Here is a 19,059-nt window from a genome sequence, read left to right on the forward strand (position 1 = left end):
GAAAAAAACATTACTGGTGTGCATCTTGAGATAAAAAAATGGCACTGATATTTTAAGATTATTATGTCAGTACAAGTTGCTTTCAGTTAAAACAGCTCAAACATGCATTTTAGTCCGGGACTAGCTTAAGCCTGGTCTTTGAAACCTGGGGGGAAACAATTTATAATGTGCTAGTTGTTGCTCTTTTTAATGCATGAATGGGGACTGAGGGACTCAAGTTAGTAAAGGAAAGGAAAGGAAACAAAACCAGCATAAAATAGGAAGTAGAAAATATCATACAATTTTCTTAGAAGCACATGTAGTTCACATGGTTTGTGTGCTGTATTCCAAGTCTTCTGAAGTCATTGGATAACCTTTTTTGACAAAATGACCAAAAGTCATTATATATTCATTAGGAATAGTTGTGAGTGAGTGAACTTAAGAATTGGATCAGTCTAATTGTGAACAAATGAACCGGATCAATCGATTAATTGAAGAAAAAAAATCTCGCTAATAAACTCTAATGCAAAGACCAATTGTTAGGATTTTCAGCTAATGGGGAATAAATAGTGTATTTTTAAGTGAACTTTCCTTTCTAAATATGTGGATTCAACTTTTTAAAGTAATATTTACCATAAGCAACATTAGGCCTACACTCTTAAAAATATAGGTTGTATGCTTTCATAAAAAACCTTTTAACATCCATGGAACCACAAAAGGTTCTTTAGAGTGAAAAAAAAATATTCGTGCTTCATATATTAAATGTTCTACACACTAAGAAAAGAAATGTTCTTTTAAACACTAGCTGTCACTGAAAGTTTTTTTGGGGAACCCTTTTGGAACCTTGAGTAAAGTGCTACACTTCTTCAACCCCATCATTGTAATTTTATTTTTTACCAAAACGCATTTAACCAATAACAATTGTGTACCATGCCTTGTACAGTCATTCAAATGATACCATTTCCTGTAAACAACCCACTAGTGTATTACTCCAGAATCGAAATGACAGAAATGTATTACACTCTACGAAAATTTAGCAGTTCTAAGCAAAATGCTAGATGTTGTCCTGTGTTTGCTCATATCCTCCCTGAAATCATGCTTTCAACATACAGGGCTGAAAATGTCCTTGACTGAAGTAACTATAAAACATCCAGATTTCCTACATCCTGTTAGAGTGGAAGAGCCAGTCATGGTCAACTCTGTCTGACCGATTTTTAATATAACTCCTAATATGATGCTTGTAAGTCAGTCTGTTATTCTCCATGATTATGGTGCTGTCATTATGTAGAACATTATAGTGCCCTTCATTTTGTTTCAGCTCTGTGTGGGATAGTGTCGACGGTGTGGTTTCCTATTGGAGTGCTTCATGAGGACGGTCTGATGTCATTTGGATTCTCCCTGTATGCTGGATGGGTCGGTTCAGCCCTCTGTTTTTTTGGCAGCTCGATGATGATCTGTTGCTCAAAGGGCGACAGCCCAACTCAGAATCCTGAAAACCACTACTACTACTCAAAACACGGTGGAGTTGCTAACCTCGGCCCTCCTATAAACAGTCATGCCAAGAGCGCACATGTGTGAGAGCGGAGATAAAGACTGGATAATACGAGTTTACCTCAAAAAAGCTCAAACACACCAATGAAATATGTGAAGAATTTGCTTTCTACTGCCATGGTTTGACTGCAAACATGTGATTTGGAGGGTACAGAGAATTCAGTGGAAACTTGTGCTCGCAGACGTTTGAACATTAAAGGCTTTGTTTGAACAGACGTTGAAATGAATCCAAAGGGAAAGAGTTCTCTCTTCCAGTTCCTTAGGGCATGTTTTTTCATAGACTATTCACAAAATATTCATTTTGCTCCTATATTTTATTTTCCAGTGTCATCATTTTAAAACATTCTTTACTTAATAACTTAATGCTTATTAGTTAATGCCGACATTTAAGAAAGCATGTACAGACAGAAAGGAAACCTGTGTGGTAAAATGACCAGATGTCATCTGCACTGTTTTCCTGGAGAGTGTCTCACAGCATCCTGAACACAACCTCCTAGGAAATCAGCATCTGAAATTTGAGAAAAAACAGGAACTTCCTATATTTCTTTCTTTGTATTCCTGTAACAGGAATCCGGGTCATTTTTCAGGCCTCATATGGTCTGTGATTGATTTATTGTGGAAATGTATTATTTTATGCGGTCTTTGGTAGTTCACATCATATAATGTCCACTATGTTATGCATGTTGAGTGATATGTTCAAAATCGCCATGCGGTCTCATGATTTAACGTGTCTGAATGAAAACATGAACCCACTAAATATTATTTTTAAAATGCAAATCATTATTGTTTTGGCTGATGATGACAACACAAAAAAGACAGTGCTTGTAAAATATATGATTTTTAATATTTCACTTTAAATATATTTGTATTCTTCTCAAACATATAACCCTTGATCTCTGTGTATTTACATGTGTTCTGAATCAGAATGATTATACGCACAGCTGTAGGGAAGAAATGTAAATATCCTCGTGCAAACCTTAACAAGGGTGAAACCACAAGAGTAAGACATTTCTACAAACCAACATAGAAAGAATTTGATATCGATGTCGCAAAATATTTTGAGAACTATTAAGCTTTCACAGGGAGCCAATCATAATATTTCCCCTTGAATTCAAGGGAGCGCTTGAGATTTTAGATCCAACACATCTGTGAAGATGATGCAAGGTGAAAAGTCCACTCAATGCATCTTTAGGGGGGTTCTGCTCATGTAGTAACAACTTGCATTGGTTTTTACATTAAAGAGGCATCTTGAGTTTTTATACGGGGGGCATTGGTTTAGGATCTAAGTAACATCTCAGAGTAAAAGAGTACTGTGCGATTTTAAATCCAACACTGAAACAGCAGTTCACATCAGACATGACATTTGATTTTAGAAGAATAACATTAAGAAGGGATTATTTAAAGGCACTTAAGAAGCCTCAATAAAAAACGGGTCTAAACATCCTTATAGATAAGTCACTTATCCATCACAAGGTGCAAATGCATTTAACAACCTGTTTTAAGATTTTTTTCACAATGAAATACACTCAAAAATGTTTTAATAACTAGTGAGACATGATTAACAACACTATCAAACCTAGGAAATCCATCAGTGACTGATTATTTAAAATAGAATATGTTCCGGGATTAACATTTTTGTTGGGACTACAACTAACCCTAACCATTAACTACAAAACCAGTTTCATGAGTTCTTAATTAAAATTGTTTGTTTTACACCGTTTTTTTTAAACAATAGTTTTTATATTTTGACTAAAATATTTTATTTATTTATTTTGTCATGTCATACTTATTTACATAAACTTAAAGTTGGCATGAAATGTAAATTAAAATTTGTTTTCTAAATAAATGTTAATGATTTTATTGTGAACAATTCACAAACGCATTCATTTTCAAAAAACTCAAACTTACAGTGAAATGAAAGACTTCTCTCTGGTAACGTATGCCAGACATCTCCAAACATTTCGTCTGCTTAAACTCCGCCCCTTTCTTACAATCGAACGCAAGCTCGCATTCAGATCTGCCTCCATCCAATCAACAAACAATTCCCAGACAGCAACAGTGTCGGCTCAGATCCGGCCCACATCTGGTACACGTGGAATCCACATGTACCAGATGGGGCCCCGATCTGGGCCGACACAATGTTGCTGTCTAGGAATGGATAGAACCAAGTCCCTGCCATAAATGAGCCAAAATTAAATACAATATTGAAAATTTTTATAACCCAGACGGCAATATAGTGTCAGCCCAGATCTATATCTATATCAGATTTATATTAGCCAAGACAGTGCACTCCTATTGATATAAATAGGAGAAACTGTAACACGCAATATGGCGGCTCTAGTAATAGAAGTCCCGCCTTCTCAATACAACAGGAAATTGCCACTAGAGTGCATTAGTACCTGCCCATTTAATCAGCAGTGTTGGTTCCGGAAATAATATTTTCCATTCACCTTAGACAGCAACGTAGTGTAGGCCCAGATCAAGGGAGGTGTGGAATTCACATGTTCCAGATGTGGCCCAGATCTGGGCCAACACTATGTTGCGGTCTGTGATCTTAATTTAAATGTAAAGTTTAAGTGTAAACGCTTTTTCACTTTTTCAACTTTAGTTATTGTGTAATGTTGCTGTTTGAGCATAAAAAAGATCTGCAATGTTACAAACCTCAAAAGTCCACTCCAAGGAGAGATATTTTATTTAACAGAATCCACTTTCTAAGAACTACAACGCTGCTAATTAATCACAACACACTGGGCCAGCTTACCAATCACAGCACATTTCGTATTTCGGAAGGAGGGGCTTCATTGAAACCAGAACTAAACAACGTGTTCGGGACAGACTGGGAATGGTTGTAATAATGTAAAATATGTGAAAAATAATGTGGTTTTGAACAATCAAGCATGAAAGCATATTCTAGTACACCCAAAAAACAAAATCAAGACTTCGTAAAAGGGCATAATAGGACCCCTTTAATTACAAACCTGTTCACCTGTAAACCCTTTGGTTTAGTCATTGTCTGTGTTTTAGAGTGTTAATGTGGAAAGACAACGCGACCTACATTCTGACTAGCACGGTATTTAGTTAAGGTTCACTTTTGTATTTGCAATTTGTACAGTTTGTAATATTTATTTTATGTTTATATACTGTATATTTATATTATTCTCTTATATCCTAGATTATTCTATGTATAGAATTTATTTACTTCTTTAAAAATCCTTGCAGTAGCGTTACTTTTCTCGTCATATTTTGCCAACAGTATATTTTGATTAAAATTGTTTAATTAATGCTCATGCACATTTTCCCTTCGGCTTCGTTATGGTTGTGGTAACTCTCTTCACATTTTTGTCAGTAATTTCATCGATCCAGGAACATATTCTATTTGGAAAAATCATGGTCACCCAAATCCAACCTCTACTGCGACAACGGTTTAGTCTATATTGCTCACTCCGGTGAATACTCTTCATTGACCAGCTCCTCAAAGCCTTTATTGGTCCTGCCTTTACTTCTGTAATTGTGACTGTTGGATGGTCTCTGTTCATCATCCTGCTGCTGGTACTGATAGCCACGCTCCTCAGCTGCCCAGCCCTGGTACTGTCCCTCCTCTTCGTCGTCCTGAGGAGGGAGGTCTTCATCAACATTGAAGCTGTCGTCGACCTCCGTGTCGTACCTTTGGTATGAGCTGGCGTGAGCTGCTTCCTCTCTAGCGCTGAGTTCCAGTGAGCTGTTCCACATCCCATAGCTAAAATAGATCAGCACACCTGTAGGGTGAAGAGATGGGGTCAGATAAGGCCCTTTCACATCATAACTAGAATACTACATTTTAATAATTGTTTTGATAGTATGAGAATAGGGAAGTCCACAACATCAGATTTTTTCCAGATGATGAGCAATTAAAACACTGACAGCCAATCAGAATCCATTCGACTTTAAAGAGCTGAAGCATTTAAAGCAGCAGATGAAATATCTTCAGCATGTGCTTATAATAAACAGAATATTATCATACGTTGGTGTGTGGATGGTAATATAGTTATCGTTACAGTTATCTTTATAGTCATCGTTCTTGGTTTGAATGGCCCTTTGCAGATGATTGGGAATATATGGAGCATATATAAAGAGAAGACTTGGCCTACCTAGTGAGCACCACACCACAAAGCGCACCCAGGTGATGGTGGATAGTTTGAGCATGAGGTATATGTTCACCAGCATGGCAGCTGTGGGCACAAAGGGCACACAGGGCGCCATGTAAGGCAGCTTTTTAGGGTTCTCAGGTTGTCGAAGAATAATAATTACCAAAGTAACCATGAGGATAATTATAGTAATTATAAAAGGCAGTATTGCCCAGCTGGCTCCTCCTGAAACCCGGTCGAAGCCGTAAATGACGAGCATCCATAGAAAGAATGTCAGGATGAAGAAAAGGAGAACGCAGGAAGTAACAGTACGTCCTGTTGCAGGAGTGGGCCTATCGCCCACATTCGGCAGGCCCAAACGCATCCGCATAGTGTAATACTGAGACCCCAATACGCGTTTCAAGAGACTACCGGAGTCGTCCGCCTCGATGCCATTATCTCCAACGCCGAAGCCAGAACTATCCGACTGGTAGCCCCCAGAAACCGACTTTTCAATCAGCGTTTCATCGTCTCCTTTGGAGGGGAGGTTCTTGGCCCCACAGGGGTTGTCGGCATACCCTTCTCCACAAGGTGAGTTCATGTCCTTCTCACTAGCTGCCATTAATTCCTCTTTTCTCTTCCGTTCCTCCTCTTCCTGCTCTGTGAGAAAACTGGTGAAGCTGTCTTTATCGGGCTGATATCGCAGTAGTAGCACACACACCGACACCAGCGTGTAGGCCAGCAGCGTGCCGATGGACATCATCTCGATCAGGTCTCTCAGACTCACCAGGAGAGCCAAAAGAGCAGCCAGAGACCCTGATACAGCACAGGCCACCACGGGGGTCTCTGTGTGGGGACTCACAAAGGACAGGAACCTGGCAAACACACAACCAAACTTAGGATGAAATGCCTGTAAAAATCAGCATATGAGCATAACAAGAAGAAAGGGCTGTACACATATAAAAGACTGCAATACAGTGCACTCCTATTGATATGAATAGGAGAAACTGTAACACGCAATATGGCGGCTCTAGTAATAGAAGTCCCGCCTTCTAAATACAACAGGCAATTGCCACTAGAGTGCATTAGTACCTGTCCACTTTTTCAGCAGTGTTGGTTCCGGAATAATATTTTCCATTCATACCCAGACAGCAACATAGTGTTGGCCCAGACCTGGGCCACATCTGGTACATGTGGATTCCGCACGTACCAGATGTTGGCTGGATCTGGGCCGACACTATGTTGCTGTCTGGGACTTTTAAAATGTCATATAAAAGCATGATAAGCCATTAACCAAGCCAACCAGCTATGAGGTGAATCACAACATTACACACATTTATTTGAAGAAAAAAGTATTTCCAATTCTGACAAAAAGAAAACTTTTTTATATTATAAATATATTAATTATAGACATAAGACATAAGTATGTAGTTTTGTGACACTAGTGGCACCAAGTAGAAACATTTCTTGACATGAAAGTAGAGATAGATCCAACAAAAGCATATACCGTTGATTAACAACCTCGGAACTCACATCAGGCCAGTCTTTAAAAGGTTATCATTAAAAATGATTTCACTATAGAGAAAATAATTGGAGTTTTTACTTCTGGAACCCGACTCTCTTAAACTATTAGTTTAAGTTATTTCATCACTGTAGCTGCTGTTAGAAGGTCCATTTCCCATAGAAACTAGAGTTCGCACTCTTAGGACTGCACATGCACATTGGCTGAGCCAACATGAAATATACACATTTTTTATTGGAGCATAAGAAACACTTTGGGACAGTTCTTGTCAGATTTTGTTGGTGATTTGATTTAAATGTTATTTAAATGTTAGTTTTTGAGAATTCTGTACTTTCCCATTCAAATAGATAGAAGTTGGCATTGCATGCCTGAAGTAGCTGCCAGGAGGCATTGCAAATATGGCTGCTAAGTGAACTGACTTCCCTTGAAACTAATTATTGTACCTGAAGAGCAGACCATCTCCCGCCATGGCATAGATGACTCTGGGCATCGGAAACAGAGATCCCAGCAGGCTGACGGTGAGTCCTGCAACAGCACCCATGGCTACGATATACTTCCCTGCCAGGAAGCCATGATTGGCAAACATTTCCATAAGCGGAGCATCTCCATCAATCAGGTTAAATGGCACCAACAATGTCAGAATCACACTCACCTAAGACATATAAACAGGTAAAATTGTTATTATTTGGCAGTTTGTCAAAACAATTTGCAATACATTGCATAAAATGTCCTCAGGAAAACACTCTCATTCCAGATCTCATTTAGGTGTGGTTGTGGATGGAGGCTGTAGGATGATTCCTCCAGCTCCATTATACACATGTGACTCATTTAATCTGTCTCAGGAGGGTAAAAGGTAATCGCTTTCAGATTAATATTTGAAAAAGAATGAGCAGAGGTATTCAACTCTAGGGATCAGGATTGGGCCTCTGGAGATAGAGAACTTAAATAAATCTCAGCTCTAAAGTGCTTGAATTGAATTGTGTGAATGTGCAAGGTAGGCTGAAATACTCACATGCGGTGTCTGTCCTTTAAATATTCCACATAGCAAATATCTATCTATCTTTTTGCAGCGCACTTACAGTATGAATTGATGTAATTTTGAAAAAAATAATTGTGAATGAATTGTTATAGAGAACACTGTCTGACAAGCCCCAGCCAACAAGATAATTGTGACAATAATTAAAGGAAAATAATTAAATTGTGAAAATAATTAGAGGAAACTCCATAGAAAGACAAATTATATGTAATTTTGTTTTTATTTTTAACAATTAAAAAATATGGCTGTCAGTAATAATAATCACGATTAATCTAACAAGTCTTTAGAAAGCAGATTTAACTATAGATTAACTATATGATATTGGAAAACTTGTTAAAAATGATTGTGTTCAACATAATTAATTATTATCCTAAGTTCACATGCAGTTTAGTACTGGAGTGTGAGAGGAGTCGCTGTACTCACAGAGACGTACGCCGTGAGACAGGTGACGAGAGAGGCCGTTATGGCATATGGAATGGAAGTGTCTGGGCTCTTGGCCTCTTCTCCAGTAGTGGCGATAATATCAAAGCCAATGAAGGCGTAGAAACAGGTTGCAGCTCCTTGCATGACCTACAGAACACACAATATTTACTGATCTCTATAGGTCATTTTGCTAAACATCCCATTCAATAAATGGATTCATGCATTTTTTCCCCCTACAGTTAACATTCTTACCCCTGACCAGCCATAGGGAAGAAACCTCCCATCCTCCCAGTTGGCTTCAGAAAGGAAAAACAGTCCGGCAATCACCATGAAGACCCACACGACTAAGTTAATAACATTCAGCACATTATTGAGGCTCACAGAATTTTTCACCCCTAAACCCACAACCACCGTCACCAACATAGCGATCACCAGAGCCAGCAGGTCTGGATAAGATTCTTCTCCTTTACCTGATATGAGATGCATGGACAAATAAATTAGCTGTGTGATGAACGTCAACATAAAGACCCCATAAACCAGACAAACAATTTGTGTAGCATCATTACTATGGACACTCACCCAGGCCATTCAACGTTCCAATATGGTTGATCATGTAGCGGCTGATGGTGTGATTGGCTAAAGAGTCAAACATGCTGCTCAGTGCACTGGCCCCCGCAGCTGTACCAATCAGATACTCCAAGATGAGATTCCAACCAATGAAAAAGGCTACAAATTCTCCCACTGTGACATAACTGTACGTGTAGGCAGAGCCTGTTGTCTTGGGCACTCTCACTCCAAACTCAGCATAGCAGACCCCTGTGTGAAAAGCCCTGAGATTAGCTGTTTAGCAAGTACATTATAGAGCAATGTACTTAAAGTAATGATTTGTGAAATTTTGAGGTATATTTGGACGTGGCTTTGGACTGGATTTGTATCTCAACTTATGTGTTTTCATTGTCTGTTTATTATGATAACGTAATATATAGTGAAAGTTTACCATGCTTTATGTTTACTAAGTTTTTGTCAGGGTGCTGTCACTTCTGTCTAGTCTATTTCTTGGTTTTGTGACAGAGCCCTGACACTCCTGTTTTTTCTTGTCTGTGTGCCTTGTTTTGTGTGCTTTCATGTCATGTTTTGTCTTATGCTGTGTTGCATGCAGCTTGTGTTTATCAATGGCTGCGTGCTTTCATGTTGTCATGTTTTGTGTGAACACCTGGGTTATAAGTGTTCTCATTAGCTGCATGTTCATCTTGTACATGTGCTTTCCTGTCAATTGTCTAACCCCGCCCATCTTGTTACCTGATTATTGATTAATTTGCATCCCTCACTTCATGCTTTGTTTGCTCTCCCTATTTAGTCTCCCTGTGTTTGCAGTCCTGTGCTAGTTCGTTGTTGCATGTATGTTTCTCTGCCGTTCAATCAAGTCAAGTCATTCATTTTTATGCTCAATAAATATTCATTGTCCTGCACTTGAGTCCTCGCTCCTTTCACCTACCCAAACCCTGACAGTTTTATTGGAAATGTAAAATTATTTATTTTTATAATTTATGTAGAAATTAGTTATTATTATTATTATTATTATTAAATTCACCTTTATATTTGTATAACCTTATGTTAATTTATATTGAAAGTATATTTATATAATAATGCACTTATGTAATACTTTTATATACGTGGAATTTTTGATTTATTAAAATTTATTAATTTGTATTTATTTATTTGAAAATTGTAAACAAAGACAAAACTTGACTGTTTGGTGTTTGAAATAAATTCAATAATAAATTCAGCATTTTATTATTTTATTTTTCATCTGACAAGTCTCAGTCTTGGGGTTAGGATCTGGTCTAGAACTGGGTCTTGATGGTTCTGGTTTACAATGGGTCTGGTTTTTTTTTTTCTTTTTTTTTTTTATAAAATACTTTGTCATATCACAACTTCTGAAGGCTATAGCTAAAAGACCCAAACATAGATTATTGCTGTGGGTTCATGAACTTTAGACTTAAATTTAAAGAATTTAATCTAAATAAAGCAATGAAAACATCATCACAGCTGCCTGTAATTACAGACAGGTGGGGTCAAGGGCACATATGAAAAACATCAAATATGCTATTTTAAAGTCGACTGGAAAGATGAGAGGCCTATTTATATTAGAGCACCAGCAGTGATTTTTTAACACTCTAAATTGCTAAATATTTATAAATTGTTAACAGTCATAAAGTCTCACCTGACAGAATGGACGCCACAGCTGCAATGATGAAGGACAAGATCACTCCAGGTCCTGCCATTTCCTTAGCAACAAGCCCGGCAACCACATACATGCCAGTGCCCACGCAGCTGCCCACCCCAAGTGACACCAGATCCACTGTAGTGAGCACACGGGCAAGTCTGGTGCCATGCAGGTCATCTGGGCCCTCCAGCATGGAGTCCACAGGTTTAGTGCGCAGGATTCGTGAGTGGAGTCCATACCAGGACGACTCCCACTCAATTCTCCTGGGGTCCAGTTTAGCAAAGACAGCACTCATCCTCCACAACAGGAAGACTCGGATGAAAGAAGGGTAAGGTTTGTCCTCTCTTACGTGACAGTGTCACCAGGTGTTTCCTCTAAACTTGTCTTGTATGACTGTCTCCTGCTTTATTTTTTGCTCCTCTCTCTCTCTCTCTCTCTCTCTCTCTCTCTCTCTCTCTCTCTCTCGCTCTCGCTCTATCGCACAATCTCAGAGAGGATCCATGAGCTGATCAATCAACATGCTCTATATTGAATCAGCAATGACTTCCTACAACAACAACAAAAAAAGGAAAGTAAATTGCATATCATCCAAAGATAATGAAACTCAGAAAACACAGTGACATCATGTTGGGTTTAATACTGCAGAGAAACATATTCCAATAGCCGAACAATAGAAAGTGTCCCTTCATTCATTTAGGTGAAATGTTGCTATGGTGGCGCGTCTCATTAAACTTGCAGATTAGCATATGTAGAGAATCAGATATCCAGTGGACATTGATATACTAATAGAGAGAACAATGTGAGGAGAATGTTTTAGGATATAAACATTGATATAACATTGACAATTCACCGTTATTGGAACAGACAAGCATGAAAAAAGTGCAAACAAATTTTTAAAATGTTGCCTGCTAGTATGGTAATTCTTTCCTAAAATATAATAGCAGATATATTTTTCCTAAATTAAATAATATACTTATACTTACTGCATTATATATATATGGATATATATGGATATTCCCAACAGTCTTAATAAAACGTGTCCAAAATTTGTTAAAACAATTACCAATTATTGTTAAACAATATTTAAGATATGAGCATCAAATATCCCATTGTTTTGGAAATCCTTACATATTTTAGAGATTAGCATAACAATATAAAAATATAACCTAGTTTAGAAATTTTAATGACTTTTGAATGCATTTTCCCTTAACATTTCCAGGCTTGAAAACTACAGTTTTTCCTAACATTTCCATTTCCATTTGCTGTCATCATTTTACCACATTACTTTCTGTTGTCTATCTGCATGAAGCCCATTTACGAACCGTCGTCTATGATGTTAGTCACACCATCTGCTTCGATCCGCCATGTACCTCAAGGCCTTCTTTTGTTTTTCCCTGCGCAGATAGCATCACCACTCAGTGCTATCTTGTTTCTTTCAATCTAATGCAGGCCTGCCGCTCACTGAGACAAGCTGCGGTTGCCATCACAGACCCAAGATCTGCCTGTTGGTAATTACCAGTCCCACTGCAGGCTCTGTTCATACAACCTGACAATATCTCAGCTATTATCAAAACACACAGCAACTGAAGCACAGCTGACAGTGATTTACCAGATGATGTCAGATAAAAGGAGGGAAGTTATATCCATGTTATCTTTGGAGTTTGATAGAGAGAGAAGGAGAGACCAGACGTCAAACACTCTCAGGTGTCTCCGTAATATAGACATCATAATTATATTGTGGTCTGAGTAACCCATTCACTTTCCTGTTTCTATTTCATCTGGCGGAATTGAGTGAATAACTGGAAATTGAATATAAAATAGAATGAATGCCAGGTCATAAAAGACATATGACCTACCCAAGCAATCAACGTAAATATAAACTACAATATTTTAAACAATACATAGCCTACCCCATATGTTAATACTCTTCACAGATTACAGACAAATATAAAAGATAAAGGCTGGCTCTCATCTCCTCTGTGTAGAAATGAATTATGAAGTCTTAAAAAGGATCTGTGATTAAATTTGGTCCTGACAAAAGAACGGATGTCATCAGACTCCAGAGCAAAGAATAGGAAATATTCTGAGGAATAATTATGTGGAAGAGATGAGAAGAATGGAGTATTATATATAAGGAGAGAAGTCAGACATCAGTCACACAATTACACAAAGCTCCAGAAAAATATTCCCTATTGCAGAAACAATACTGATGTCAATGTCGTAAGAGATCTGAAGGAGATGACGGCATTATTTGACGCCATCAGAGATTATTAAAGCTGCTTTTCCTATAATTGGCCCCAGTGTCCAAGTGTTGATTAATTCATCTTTGAACAATGGGGTAGTCCCAAATAGTTTTAAGCATGCGGTTGTTCAGCCTTTGCTTAAGAAACATGGTCTGGATGAGGGTTGCTTTAATAATTTTCGGCCTGTCTCTAAGTTATCATTTTTTATCAAAACTCTTAGAAAAAGTCGTGCTGTCCCAACTGAATTTGTTTTTAAATACAGCCAAGTTATTAGAACCTTTTCAATCTGGTTTTACTGCCCATCATAGCACGGAATCTGCCTTGTTAAAAGTGCTCAACGACATTTTAATTGCAGTTGAAGCTGGTAAAAATGCTGTATTGATCCTACTTGATCTTTCAGCTGCCTTTGAAACTGTAGACCATAATATTCTTATTAGGCGTTTAGAGCATTCATTCGGTATTAAGGGTACAGCTTTAAAGTGGTTTAGTTCCTATCTTAAAGACGTCTTTTTCTGTGGAGATAGGCAAGTTCTCTTCATCTGCTGCTCCTATTTTTTAGTGGGGTACCTCAGGGTTCCATTCTGGGTCCGCTTCTTTTTAACTTATATATGCGTCTCCTTGGGGATATTATTAGAAAGCACAATGTTTTATTCCATTTTTATGCCGATGATACTCAGCTGTATCTGCCATTGAAAGCTGGCGAGTCCATTCAGTCCTTGATGGATTGCATTTGGGACATCAAGGATTGGTTATCGATGAACTTTCTCCAACTCGATGACAAATCGGAAATTATTGTCTTTGGCCCACCAAAACTGAGAAATAGTCTTATTAAGGAACTGGGTAACCATTTCCCCTCAGTTTCCTCTCAGGTCAGGAACCTTGGTTTCATTCTTGACTCTGAATTATGTTTATCCAAACAAATTAATTCTGTTGTAAAAAATAGTTTTTATCAATCGCGGTTAATTTCCAAACTCAAATAATTTGTGTCATTCCACGATCTGGAGAAGGCTATTCATGCTTTTATCTCCTCACGCAATACACGCATGAACTACTGTAATTCATTGCATTTGGGTCTTCCTCAATCATTGCTTGCTCGACTCCAGATGGTGCAAAATGCAGCTGTAAGGCTGCTGACCGGGACAAAGAAAAACGATCATGTCACCCCCATTTTGGCTTCGCTTCATTGGCTCCCGATCCATTTTAGAATTCAGTTTAAAACTCTGTTGTTTGTTTTTAAAGCTCTTAATAAACAAGCACCATTATATATTAGAGATCTTCTTACTCTGTCATCAACTAGATCGCTAAGATCTTCAGACAGGGCTCTTTTATTTATCCCACGCTCCCGTCTAAAATCTAAGGGAGATAGAGCCTTTGCTGTTGCCGCCCCACGTTTATGGAACCAATTGCCTCTGGATATCTACCTTGCACCTTCAATTGCTATTAAATCTAAATTGAAAACGTATTTTTATTCCAATCCCTTGCATTTTAATTTTCCTGTGATGCTATTACTGTCAGTACTGTTTGGTTGTTTTTCTGTTTTTCGATGTGTTTTTTACTCTGTGCAGCACTTTGGATAGCCTAGCTTTTGTGTAATGTGCTATATAAATAAAATTTACTTACTTACTTAGGCTACTTGTATTCCATTATTTACACAGAATGTTTTTTGGATTCGAAAAAAAGCGAGACGCCGCACATTGGAATGGAATGGAAAAGTTTTTAAAAGTTGAACCACTTTTAATGTGCCACTCATGCGGGAGATGCTGAAAAAGAAACGAGACCCGGCGCAACGGTCAAAGATTTCCGTATAACGCATATTTACAAAAACGTTCTGTTAGAAACCGTCTGTCACTCGGAAGTAGCACTTCATTTTCGATGAATGGCATTTGAGTTTAACTTATTGGAGCTGATATGTAAATAGTAGGCCTAGGCTCCCATAAAATAAAATAAAATAAAAGCTGTTGCTTTTTAATCGAGCGATTTAACTGCATTTTACTGCGTTTGTGAATGACAACCTCTGTGGGGGAAAAATAATCAAAGTACAGTAGATTCAGCATACATAAAGCACTATTAACGCATCTATATATAATTAAATATAGGCCTCTGTTTGAAAGAAATGATCAATGATAATGCAGTATGCAAATAAAGGCAAGAAAGGAGACCAAATGTAACTCAATATCCAAATGTTGATGGTGGTGATGCTGTCAGCTCAAATATAACTCCTGAAAGATTTTGAAACCTAAATCTTTGAATTTCTTAAAGCTTGTAAAAGTCTCAAATTGTGTATAAAACATTTTTAAAATGCAAGTTAAGCATAATTTATGCTGAATTTAATGCCTTGTAAACTGTAATTAAAATTTGTTTATCCAGGCCATTTTGGTCAATTCCATTGTTGTACAGCTACCATGACAATAATGATGCTTCTAATAAAGTACTTTTCCCTTAGCCTAAATAGTATACAATCTGGATAATGCACTTAAAATACAGATTTAACATTACCGTACCTCTAAAATAATCCTAAAATTTTAATTTGACTCTTGCTGTTTTCTTAATCCCAAATATCTGGAATATGCATGATCTAATTTGGATGCAATAAGTTATTTAACTTATGCAACCTGTAACCTTTCCATATATAATATTGATGAGGTTCTTCTGTGGTTTGTCAAGGGAGAGCTGAAAGTCCTATACTGAGCTGAGCCATAAATTAATTCCTCTTTAAACAGACATAGCCAATACAATTTTCTCCAACCTAGCCAAAGTAAGTTTGGCCTGCAACTACTCTGTCCACTCTGGTAAAACAAATACCTCTCTTGCTCTGTGAAACAGAAATACAGGTGTCCAGTTTCAAATCCCAAACATTTTTCCTTGGCAGAAAAGGAGCAAAAACTCACCGGTGGGGATTTTACATGGTATGCTTCATAATGTCGATGCAGCGGTACAGGAGGAATCCAGACAAAGCTTGTAGAGACAGCAGGGGACATAATGCGGAGACATTGTGAATTATTTAGGCTTTTCTCCGTGTGATCAGAGTAGAGTTCATTATTAAAAGATGTGTCCGCAATTCAGCAGCTGCCTATATGGAGATTCCTGGGCTCTTTTAGATGGTCATATTCTGTTAGGTCAATGTGGGCTACATACTTTATTTCCCTGATGAGATTGATGAGATTAGATTAAATGAGCAGTTTGACAGCTATACATTACCAGGACAAATATATAAGATCAATTCCAATGTGGGTCTTTTCCATGATGGTGCACAAAAAGCACTAGATGATTCACAAAATAAGGAAAAACATAACCATTACTGGACATCATACTGAGCCACAACATCTACTGTCATAATCAGAAAACAGACAGCTTGTATACAGTTAATCAAATAAACTTGTTGCAGCACATTCATTGTTGTCTGAGAAGTAAATAAGAGCACTGACAAATTCAGCTGTTGGCAGACTGAATAGCCTTCCCAAAAAGACATGCGTCATCCTGAAAAAACACAAAGCCATCAGTTTCATTATTATTGTAGTAATGCATGTCTACTGCATTTAATTCATTTTTAATTGCTCTGCCACTCAACTTCAATGGCTGAGACTCAAGTGGATCTCAGGTTCTGCAGGAAACAAAAGTATTGCCATGGCGACTGAATGTCAGAATGCAATGTAGCACAAGTGTTTGAAACGGTAGCAGCTCTCACTGCAACAGTGATCATGCTTCTTCTGCAAAAACAACAATAGCCTATAGGTCAATTACATTTCAACAGCAAACCTTATTACCCATGCTAATTCATGTCAAACTTAGTTTCTAAGCATAAGAATTGTCACCAGTATTAGTCATCCTACCTAATCGATGCAAATGAAAATATTCTTGCCTCGCTAGAAGATAAAAAACCTTCGCCTACCTGCGTATAGATTGTTTCTGGCCGCATGGTTATACTCGTCTTTTCATTTGCAATTTACAAACGAATGCACCTTACATTAAAGAGAAACCTGTGAAGTATGCGTGCAAGTAAGAATACTCAAAGAGATCTAACTAGATGAGTCATCGTTGCTAGATACTGGTCAACTACATCATAATCAAAATCAAATCCACCATTGTGATATCACATCAATGGGATGTCAAAGAACAAATTTTCTCTTAAAATTTATTGTATTAAAACAACTTTGGCTATTACGAATGTATCAGCAAAAAAAAAAAAAAAAAAAATACATATAAAGAAAAAAGAGAGTACACTATCAAATAAACTTGTGGTGACCTTAATTTATTTCCTTTTTTATTTATTTACATAAACCTATCACAATACAGAATCATTGGGTTAGAACATGGGCCTACTTGATTTACCAAAGAACAGCTCTGTAAAATGTGACAAAATTGTTTTTGGCTATGCACTATTTTCTTTCAAATATTTCCTTTATATGGCCTTCACTCCCACATCCAAACCTTGTCAGATGTGAATTTTTATAGCTTCTGCGCTCTTGTTGACACTCAGCAGTATCTGTTATTCCACGATTTCTGTGAAAACTGCAGGATCACAGAGATTACATTTAAGTGTTTGAATTTTCCCCCTAGACAATTTTCTGAAGAATGGCTCTTGACTGAATCTTAGCACACAGTGGAACAGTATTTGGCTAAATGATTATTGTTGTTACTGACATAATTTATTTAACTTTAAATGGAGACAATATATATATATATATATATATATATATATATATATATATATATATATATATATATATATATATATATATATTATTTTATTGTTTTACCTGTGCACAGCTGTACCGTTAACTTCAAATTTAGACAAACCCAATAGATCTCTGATGACATCTGGTGGATATAAAAGGATATATTAAAGAGAAAAAGTGAACGAGTATGGGGAGAAGGCTTGATCCCCATGAAGGGCGTCAAAACATGATAGAAAGTAGTCTAAGATTTAAACTGTAAATATGAAGATACGTTTCAAGCTCTGGCCGATTAAAATCGTAATTTTGGTCACCCCTGAAAGGGTCATACCATTACCTGAGCAGTTGAAAATAATTCAACTCTTTCAGGGACATGCATTTATTGCATGGACGGAACGGGAATAATGTAGGCTATGTGTTTAAAAAGCATGCAAAGAGTTCAGATGAGTGATACAATTTGCCCTCTTTAATGCGATTAAACTGAATACAAAGCAAACGGTTTGCGGAAATATCCCCAACACTATAACAATATTGTGGGGGGGGGGGGGGGGCGTTGTCGGACCATAGACTGTAAAAAAAAAAAGATTCGGTCATACTTCTTTTGTCATTATCACATACTGTTTATCGCCTACTTTTATTAGGGAAGTATGCGACAACGTCAACATATGCTAATTAATATTCATGACTACAGGGAACTCTGTCAATCTAATCTGCTAACTGTTTCTGTTCACCTCATCAGGGAAACTCGATTTCTGTGGCATAGCCTATGCTGACTAATCTAAAGTTTATGTAGTAAATGAAACTTTTAATATACCTGTTGTATATAATCCATGTATAGGCTAGGCTACTGCATGCAAAAAAAAAAAAAAAAAAAAAATACGTTCTATTAAGATTTTTGTTTATTCTGACTCTAACCTAAAAAAATACTTTTAGTGTTTTGTAAACGATGGTTGAGCGATTTTATTTTATTTTGCACGTATACTCGCCTCTTCTAGCTAAGCTTCTGAAACGAGGGAGTTTTCGTATCTTTTGTATTTAACATAATTTAAATTTATCCTGAGCTTTCTCAAAAAGAGAATTGATAACATGCCACATAACAATGTGACTTAATCACAGATGAAAAGACCGTTTTTACTTGCACAGTTTAATCAAAATAAACGATATAACAAACAATAAAGGAGTGTTTATGCAATCACTAACAGTTTAATCTTTGTGTTGATTATTGCGATGCATTTCTCACATTCATGGTGTCCTTAATTTGCAGCCCTTAGTCACAACATTGCAGATTAGTTTCAGTAAAAA

At 37.2% G+C, this 19,059-nt stretch overlaps 2 protein-coding genes across 2 annotated transcripts in view; one reads left to right on the top strand and one right to left on the bottom strand.

Moving 5' to 3' along the window:
* The window catches only part of cldn11b (claudin 11b), a 3,389-nt gene extending 980 nt beyond the window's left edge, over positions 1 to 2,409 (top strand). Inside the window, exon 3 of the mRNA XM_077244929.1 lies at positions 1,298 to 2,409. Within this exon, the coding sequence (XP_077101044.1) occupies positions 1,298 to 1,557 (260 nt within the window). The 3' untranslated portion in view covers positions 1,558 to 2,409. The remainder of the gene's footprint in view (positions 1 to 1,297) is intronic.
* slc7a14b (solute carrier family 7 member 14b) lies at positions 2,353 to 11,388 on the bottom strand. Its single transcript, XM_077244928.1, has 7 exons — positions 10,839 to 11,388; positions 9,194 to 9,430; positions 8,867 to 9,084; positions 8,615 to 8,761; positions 7,599 to 7,807; positions 5,658 to 6,508; positions 2,353 to 5,285 (listed from the first exon to the last, which is right to left on the bottom strand). Exons 1-7 carry the CDS (start codon positions 11,134 to 11,136, stop codon positions 4,969 to 4,971), a joined length of 2,277 nt encoding a protein of 758 aa, XP_077101043.1. The 5' UTR covers positions 11,137 to 11,388; the 3' UTR covers positions 2,353 to 4,968.
* Positions 11,389 to 19,059: the final 7,671 nt, after the last annotated feature.

This window comes from Siphateles boraxobius, unplaced genomic scaffold, assembly GCF_051911475.1.
Source record: "Siphateles boraxobius isolate OS27281-9 unplaced genomic scaffold, OSU_SipBor_1 26, whole genome shotgun sequence".
Lineage (NCBI taxonomy): Eukaryota > Metazoa > Chordata > Actinopteri > Cypriniformes > Leuciscidae > Siphateles > Siphateles boraxobius.

Bases quoted from the DNA above. Each gene is read 5' to 3' on its own strand.
- slc7a14b (XM_077244928.1), bottom strand. From the start codon at position 11,136: ATGAGTGCTGTCTTTGCTAAACTGGACCCCAGGAGAATTGAGTGGGAG. The intron at 8,762-8,866 runs GTAAGAATGTTA...TGTGTTCTGTAG, and splicing joins TTCCCTATGGCTGGTCAGGG to GTCATGCAAGGAGCTGCAAC. The intron at 6,509-7,598 runs GTACAATAATTA...TGTGTTTGCCAG, and splicing joins GGAGATGGTCTGCTCTTCAG to GTTCCTGTCCTTTGTGAGTC.